The sequence below is a fragment of the Solanum stenotomum genome, chromosome 3 (genome assembly GCF_019186545.1).
Source record: "Solanum stenotomum isolate F172 chromosome 3, ASM1918654v1, whole genome shotgun sequence".
Taxonomy (NCBI): domain Eukaryota; kingdom Viridiplantae; phylum Streptophyta; class Magnoliopsida; order Solanales; family Solanaceae; genus Solanum; species Solanum stenotomum.
In genome coordinates, this window is record NC_064284.1 from 58,507,119 (window position 1) to 58,515,980 (window position 8,862).

General features: G+C 31.8%; 1 protein-coding gene across 1 annotated transcript; it reads left to right on the forward strand.

The window, feature by feature from the left end:
- Positions 1-4,547: 4,547 nt before the first annotated feature.
- LOC125858265 (formin-like protein 6) lies at positions 4,548-8,500 on the forward strand. Its single transcript, XM_049537985.1, has 5 exons — positions 4,548-5,824; positions 5,933-6,201; positions 6,286-6,485; positions 6,724-6,965; positions 7,346-8,500. Exons 1-5 carry the CDS (start codon positions 4,676-4,678, stop codon positions 8,132-8,134), a joined length of 2,649 nt encoding a protein of 882 aa, XP_049393942.1. The 5' UTR covers positions 4,548-4,675; the 3' UTR covers positions 8,135-8,500.
- The last annotated feature ends 362 nt before the right edge of the window (positions 8,501-8,862 follow it).

The window sequence follows — 8,862 nt, forward strand, 5'->3', positions numbered from 1 at the left end:
ATTATAATCACAAAAGCATTAATGATAAGAGTGCGCGGTGAGCAATGAAAAGGATTACACTGTCTGTTTGTGTAGTCCTAACTCCTACAACAATAGATTCACTAAAATATAAACAAAAGTAAAGACTTTATTTTTTGCTTTTTATTCAGTTATTTGATATTTATTTTGAAGCTTATTTAATTTAAATTTATATTTTAGGGATAAATTATTATCTATTGAAAGTAGGGTGTGCATAAACCGATTTAACCAATAAACCGAACCGAAAAAAACACTATTGGTTTATTGATATTGGGTTATTGGGCAAACGGTTTTTAAACGGTTTTGCAAAAATTTTTATTAGGTTATTGGTTCGGTTTTCGATTTTATGATTTTTTTGTTAACGGTTAAACCGATAACCCAATAAGAGTATACTAAATTTACTAGTCTTATTGTTACTTTCACACTTTTTGTTAATGGTTAAACGATTGTTACTTTCACACTTTTTCCTTTGAATGTGTCTAGTGTCTAAACTTGCAAGAAAAATGATTGTTACTTTTATGATTATTACTTTCATGCCAAATGCTGGAAAAATCATATGGTTTATATGAAAATTTTCTTATCGTGTATATAATATATATGAGTATTTTCTTATTGGTTAAACTGAAAACCGAATCGTTAAGTACCATAAACCGATTAACCAAAAACCGATAAGAAATATGTTATTGGTTTGGTTATTGGTTTGACGTATTTACAAACTGAAAACCGATAAACCGAACCAATAACACATAAAACCAAACCGAACCGACCGATGTGCACCCTGAAAGCAAATTCATATTCAAATCTCCGACTCGTAAATTCTAATAGAGTATGAAACATATCTTGTAGTTATCCTATAAAATATGAAGCAAATTTGATGGTGAGCTTATCGGCCCATTATTATAAACTTAGATAAAATAGAAAAGTGACTCTAAAAAGAAGAAAACGTTAAAAATTACGCAAAATTAAGAGGAGTATTTGGATTGATTTAAAAATTGGTCAAATCTACTTTTAAGTTAGTTTTTGACTTTTAAAAGTACTTGACAAATATATTTTTTAAAAAATGTCAAAAATGATTTAAAATAAGTTAAGAAGGTATTTGATAAGGTAAAAAATGACTTGAAATAAGTTTAAAATGACTTAAAATAAGTCAAAAATCAAAAGTAAATCTCCTCTACCTTTTTATTTTTGACTTAAAAATTATTTTTTTAAAGTCAATCCAAACAGTTTTTAAATATTACCCCCCCCCCCCCCCCCCCCCCCCCCNAAAAAAAAAGGTGAGAGTTCATAAAAGCCCTTAGATATGTGAAAGACCCTTACTCAAATTACGAACCCGCAAAAAAGGGAAAAGGGAAATACCATTTCACTTCAAACTCTCGAGAATTGTGTAACAATTTTTACACAATATATTAATCTTGTATATTGGAAAAAAGAATATACAAGAAACGAGATATTTTTTTTTGGAAAATCTTCAAACGTAAACCATTTTTGAAAATATTTATGTCAATTAGATTAATATATATTTGGAAAAGAATCATCATACATAATATATTAATCTTGTATAAAATGTATATAAAAAATGGTTTATGCATAAGTATGAATTAAATCGTAAGTTTATACACAAATTTCCTGTTAAAGGAATTTTAATTCACCTCCCTCTTAATTTTCTTGTAGATCTTCTTGTGATCTTGATAATCTTCCTTTTCTTAATCTTAAGATTTTTTTGTAGTCTTGATATTTGGCTGATTTGATTGTCTATCTGATATTTTTGAATTGATATTTGACTGATTTTCTATCGGATATCTTTGAATTGCTGGTTATGATTTTCTTGCTATCTTGACGGTTGGATTTTGCTCTTTCCTTTCTGGCTCCATTAGAGTTGATTTAATTGTGGATTGAATTGATTTTGGAGAATCATTCAAATCCTTGATTTACTGCATCCACTTCTTTAGTAATTTAGTGGATCAATCGTGTCCCTTCCTGATGCCCCTGCGATACATGTTTGTCATTATCCAAAATAACATAAGTCAACAATATGGATCAAGTAACTATATATCACATCTCTCTGCATTGACCACAACAAAGATAAATTCATGTAATAAATTATGTGCAATGGTAAGATTTGAGTTAGTCCAAGAAATGAAAATTTATGGGGGCAAAAAATAAAAAATTAGCTAAAAGGGCTTGCATAAAGAGTGAGGAATCAAGAACAATTTCCAGACAAATTTCAAGAACAATAAAAAACACTATTGGTATACCCAAAATTCTCACAAATATGCATATATTGATGTAAAATGATAATTGTCTGGCAACATGTATCACTTAAAAAATGTATATTAGTATTTAGGAAAAGTTTTAGAAAGGTACCTATCCAAAATAATTAGATAAACATATAAAATTTGGGTAAATATCTCAAAAAAAATTCTTTTTATATACAATTTTTTTCCATAGGTTGATAATACTGTTTATTTATATTGACAAAGATTATTTTAAGTAAAGGGGATTTTAGCTATGAGTTTACAATACAATGTAATAGATCTTATTATTAAGAACTTTATTTATATTTATATTTATATTATTAATACAAGATTTAAATAGTTTAATTAAAACTTCTAACATATTAAATAAAGTTCTTTTAAAAGTAAGAAAATAAAAAACTTCAATTTATAATTCTAAATTTCTTTTAAAAAATTTACTAAATTCTAAATTTATGAACTAATTGTATGTTAGTGTTTGATAGATATAATGTTGAGTTGAAGTGTCTAAGTAAATCACGTAAAAAACTTTAAGAAATCGTGGATGACTTAAACATTTTAGAAATTACCACACAATTTGAGACGGAGGGAATACAATCGATATGATCAAGATATAATAGAAAACATATTCTATCAAACTTTTGGCCTGGGATGTTTGAACGAATTTTTGAATTGGTATTGTCATGAGTTTTGGAACTGATCCGAAAAAAAAAAAGATATTTATATATAATATTTAAAAATTATATTTTACCTGTTAGAATTAGATTTATAACGAGAACACAATAAATTTACTATAATCATTCAAGGTAATTAACTAGTTCTATTGAATAAGCAAATAGTTTGAAATCAGGTCAATTATACATGCTTTAATTATAACAATATTAAATAAACGGCTAATTTGAAACTAGATCAAATAATTTGCAAGGACACAAAAAATAGGGAAATCGATGTGTGTTTCAATTATAACAATCTTTTAATAAAGGAATTAATTTGAAACCAGGCCAAATAACTCAGCTGATAAGAAATAGGTAGGTTGATATAAAATGATTCAGTTTGGATTGACTTTTAAAAAATAGTTTTTAGGTCAAATTGAAATGATTTTTAAGTCAAAAAAAATAAAAAATAGGAGGAGATTTATTTTTGTTTTTTTGACTTATTATAAGTCATTTTTGACTTATTTAAAGTTATTTTTTATATTTATCAAATATTTTTAGAATTTAAAAACTGATTTAAAAATATATTTAACTAACTTTTAAGTCAATCCAAATACGAAAGACCGAAAATTGAAAATATGGTTAGGTAGATTTAGCTTTTGACGGGTACAGTAATTAATCATGTGGGCTACTACTCTCTATTTTATTTTATGCAAAAAAAAATAAAATTATACTATCCCCACTCACAAAGTCACCACTAATAAATGACAAAGCTAGTTGGAGTATTAATACATTCATTTTAAAGTAACGGTCAATTTAAATGCAAGGCAACCTTTTTTTCCATACTATACTTGTTAAGTAAGTATTAAAATTTGAGAGCATATGTCTAGATAATTTAATTTGATGTTGACATGACACATAAATTTAGAAGGAATTTAGATAATTATTTTGTAAATTGAGGTGTTTGAAAGTGCATACTCAATAACCTCTAATTATTCAAGTGTCCTTTATCACCTGTCCACGAATTGTTTCTGAAATACATGAATAATTCGCAATCGCTATAACACTTTGTGGCGACCACCTTGTGCACACTAGGTAAATCTTCATTATGTAATAGCATGCAAATTATACAGAAAATGTAAATCGTACTAGGCAATTCATATGTGACAGACTCGACTCAGAAGATATTGAGGGAAAATGAATTCTAGGTCATTCGACTGATGACTACATTTCACGAATTTCATAATCTAAACTATCACTTTTTGTATATTAAAACACACTTCAATATTGAGTCGATCTACACATACTTTTTATCATGTGAGAATAATATTTTGATCAACTTATCATCGATGTGTGCTTTAATATGAAGAGCAATAAGGATAATGGATAGTCAAACTGTAAAACTTTTGAAAAAGTAGTAATTTAATTTGTTTTCGATCATTAACTTTCAAAATTATACAATACAATAAATTATGAAACGACACGTATAAATCACCCAAACAAGCCGTAAAGGACATCAACGTGGTCCTTTAATTTTAACCCCATCACAATATCTCTTTTAATTTTAATAATTATTTGTTATTATTATTATTATTCCAAAATTCACTAGAAGCACAAATCTTGATTCCACCACACCCCTTTTAAAAGTGTAGCTGCTCTTAGAAGCTTCTCTCTACCATCTCAAGAAATTGGAAACAAAAACCACAAGAAGATGAATTGTAGAAAAAGAAGAAGAAAAACAACAACAACACAATGAGAGCTCATCCCATTTACAACTTTTTATTAGTACTAATTGTTATCACTACATCTTCTATTACAGCAGCAGCAGAACACACACAAATTCAACATCTCATTGACATTAATCCCTTAACCAGAAGAATTCTTCATCAACCCCTCTTTCCATCTACTTCATCATCCCCACCCCCTCCACCACAAATCAATTCTGAACCCATTTTCCCTACCCCAGATCACCCTTTTTTCCCAGAAGTCCCAACTGTACAAACCCCAGATCAACCCCAACAACAAATTCAACCAAATGGGACACCAATTTCAAGAAACAACTCAATTGCTCCTCAACAAACAAACCCAACCAAGAAATTTGCAATTGCAGTTTCTGTTGGAATTGTTACTCTTGGAATGCTATCTGCTTTGGGATTCTACATCTACAAACACAAAACAAAACACCCAGATGAAACCCAAAAACTTGTTAGTAACCACAACACCAATAGTTTTCAAGAAGAATCAAGAATGCCACCTTCTAATTTTCTTTACATTGGTACTGTTGAACCATCATCATCAGCAGCAGCCTCACAAACCCAAATTAATCAATCCATTGTTGCTAATAATAGTTCCCCTTACAGGAAATTGAGTCCTGCTAAGAAATCAGATAGGTATAGACCAAGTCCAGAACTCCAACCACTTCCCTCATTGAGAAATAATCCTACATTTTTCACTCCTCCTGCCATAATAAATTCATCTGATGACGACGAAACCAAAATTTACAAACCATATAATATTAGTAGTAGTAGTACTAGCATAATGACAAGATCAAATAACTCGATTCCTCATTCAAAGAGAACATCCCCTAGATTGTCTCTTTCGTGTTCATCTCCTGATATAAAACGAGCGATAATTGTACCATCAGTTAAGCAAACTTCACCACCATCTCCTCCACCACCATCACAAGAAGTTACATTGCAGCAGCATAAGAAGCCAACACTAACTTATGTACCACAAAGAGTGAAATTCTCACAACCACCTCCTCCACCAGATATGTCCAGGCTCAAATCACCAAACAACCAATTACAAGAGACATCAAAAGCTCCAGTTCCCCCACCTCCTCCACCACCTCCACCTCCACTATCAACCTCTCGAGCACTCGGAGGCAAAGTTGGCTCAAGGGTAAGAGGGTTATATTATATATTTCTTTGAATTAGAAAGAGGGTTATTTTGTGTCTCATTAATATATGAAATGAGTTTAAGTTACTGTTATGATGATTTTGTGTTTAGGTCTCCAATTCTATTGAGCCACCTCTGCTTGAACGATCACAAAGAAGTTCTTTATCTGTAAAGCCTCAATCAAGTAGTCCCACACCAAGATCAGGTTATGTTGTGAGTGAGAAGAGAAGTCATTTGGAAGAACAAAGAAGAGAAGCCATACATGATACCGACACTACGGATGAATCAAAGCCCAGGTTGAAGCCTTTACATTGGGACAAAGTACGAGCGACTTCTGAGAAAGCAACAGTGTGGGATCAATTGAAATCGAGCTCTTTCCAGTAAGTTGATTAACAAAGATATGTTTATTTTGCTCAGTATTGACATGTAGTTTCAAATCATAAATATCTTTATATGTATTTCAGATTAAATGAAGACATGATGGAGTCACTCTTTGGATGTAATTCTGTAAATTCAGTACCAAATGAAGTCACTAAGAAATCAGTCCGTCCTACGGTTGAGAAGGAAAACAGAGTTCTTGACCCGAAAAAATCACAGAACATTGCCATAATGTTGAGAGCATTGAATGTAACAAAGGATGAAGTCTCTGAATCCCTTTTAGATGGTATGATATGAAATTTTCTACTCTGCATTAATAAGGTGTGCTCTGGTGTTACAAAAGTCATTTTTCGTGAAAAATGTTTTCTGATGTTTGTTTGGTTTACCTTTCTAGTAAACCAAACACCAGAAAATATCTTTGTCATGAAACACATTTTACATGATGGCTAAATTTTATTTTGATCGTCATGGAAAGTATTCCTTTCAAAATTCATATAGATGAGAATGTATTTTGATGACAACAGGAAGTGCAGAAGGATTGGGGCCTGAACTTCTCGAGAGTTTGGTCAAGATGGCTCCAACAAAGGAAGAAGAGATAAAACTAAGAGATTACAATGGGGACACTTCAAAATTAGGGTCGGCAGAACGATTCCTCAAGGCTATTCTTGATATTCCATTTGCCTTCAAAAGAGTAGAAGCCATGCTGTATAGAGCAAATTTTGATGCTGAAGTAAAGGATTTGAGGAAGTCTTTCCAGACACTTGAGGTATTATCAGTCCTTTAAAACTCATACATAGATTACTTTGATTAGTGGCGGAGCCAGAATGTTTATTGAGGGAGTTCAAAATACGAAGAAGTTAAGAGGATTCAACATCTTCTATTCATACATAGAAAATAATTAAACATTGAATATATAGTGTAACTTTTCCGCCAACCCCTTGCTCCCACATGGCTACGTCCTTGACTTTGATTAGGATGAAACACATTCATTATATACTGACTTCCCAAAGTTTAACTATGCGGAAAATTTTATATCAGTAATCTTGTGACTGAATTTGGATTTGATTTTAATGTCTATTGATGAGCCATTTCTAAGAATCTTTACGACACTTGTTGCACTGGTAAATTTGAGCCAATTTTCAACAGGAAGCAAGTCAAGAACTGAAGAACAGCAGACTATTCTTCAAACTCCTTGAAGCTGTTCTGAGAGCAGGAAACCGCATGAATGTTGGCACTAACCGCGGTGATGCAAGAGCTTTCAAACTCGAAACTCTTTTGAAATTAATAGATATAAAGGGAACAGATGGAAAGACAACCTTGCTTCACTTTGTGGTTCAGGAGATTATCAGATCAGAAGGGCTGAGTTCGGACGATAATAACCTTGCTAATTTATCAAATATCAAATTCAAAGAGGAAGAATTCAAGAAGCAAGGGTTGCAGGTAGTTGCCGGATTAAGCAGAGAACTTTGCAATGTCAAAAAAGCAGCAGGAATGGACTCGGATGTCCTAAGTGGCTACGTATCGAAGCTTGAGGCAGGACTTGTTAAAGTTAGGTCGGTTTTGCAGTACGAAAAGACAGGAATGGAAGGGAACTTCTTTGAGTCAATGAAAGTATTTCTAAAGGAGGCAGAAGATGGTATTGTGAGGATCAAGGCGGAAGAAAGAAAAGCTTTGTCGATGGTCAAAGAGGTAACAGAATATTTCCATGGCGATGCTGCCAAAGAAGAAGCTCATCCTCTCAGAATATTTCTGATTGTAAGAGACTTCCTCTGCATATTGGATAGCGTGTGCAAAGATGTTGGAATGATGCAGGATAGAACAATGGTTGGTGCTGCTAGATCATTCAGAATAGCTACAACTGCATCATTACCAGTCTTAAACAGATACAATGCGAGACAAGATAGGAGTTGGGATGACGATAGCTCATCACCTTGATGCTAGGATCTCAAAGTTCGTTACAATTGCTACAATGTTGCAGGACGACAGGCACAAGTTAGATTAGCATTAAATCGTGCAGCTCAATAACAAAGGAACAGTAAACGGAGTATATGCATGTCAAACCATCAAAGCACGTAACGCGCACATAATAAGAATAAGAGGCTGCAGCATACTGTCAAAAACAAAATGATCATTTTAAGGTAAAAAGATTAAATTCCTTATTTCTGTGTAGAGCTAGCTTAGATAAGAAAGTTTTATATTTATTCATCATTTGTATACATAGTAAAGTGACATAAAAGTTGAGATTTTGATATTATTATCATTTGAGCAACACAATTGTCTTAATTAAAGTTTCATACAGGATACAGCTGTTTAAAGGTTTTATTAAGTGGATTCTACGAAAAGAATGTTGGAAATTTAGACCCCACTGCAATCACAAAAGTGAAAAATCAAACAAAAGTAAAAGCATAGTATTTTTTAACTTTATCAAATCTTCAAAGATACAGAAATTGTAAAATAAAGAACAACAACAAATGACTGTAAAAGAAGAACTTTGACGTGTTAACTCAAGAAATTGCAGCCTTTTGCATAAAGCAATAGATCTATGAAGGCATTACAAGTACTAATGAATAAGGTAGAAGATACTCTGGAATGTAAATTGGTTTCTGACAGGGGCGGATCTATTGTTACGAATTCAATTGAATCCAGTACTTTTTGTTGGACTC

Bases quoted from the DNA above. Each gene is read 5' to 3' on its own strand.
- LOC125858265 (XM_049537985.1), top strand. From the start codon at position 4,676: ATGAGAGCTCATCCCATTTACAACTTTTTATTAGTACTAATTGTTATC. The intron at 5,825-5,932 runs GTAAGAGGGTTA...TTTTGTGTTTAG, and splicing joins GAGGCAAAGTTGGCTCAAGG to GTCTCCAATTCTATTGAGCC. The intron at 6,486-6,723 runs GTATGATATGAA...TGATGACAACAG, and splicing joins CTCTGAATCCCTTTTAGATG to GAAGTGCAGAAGGATTGGGG.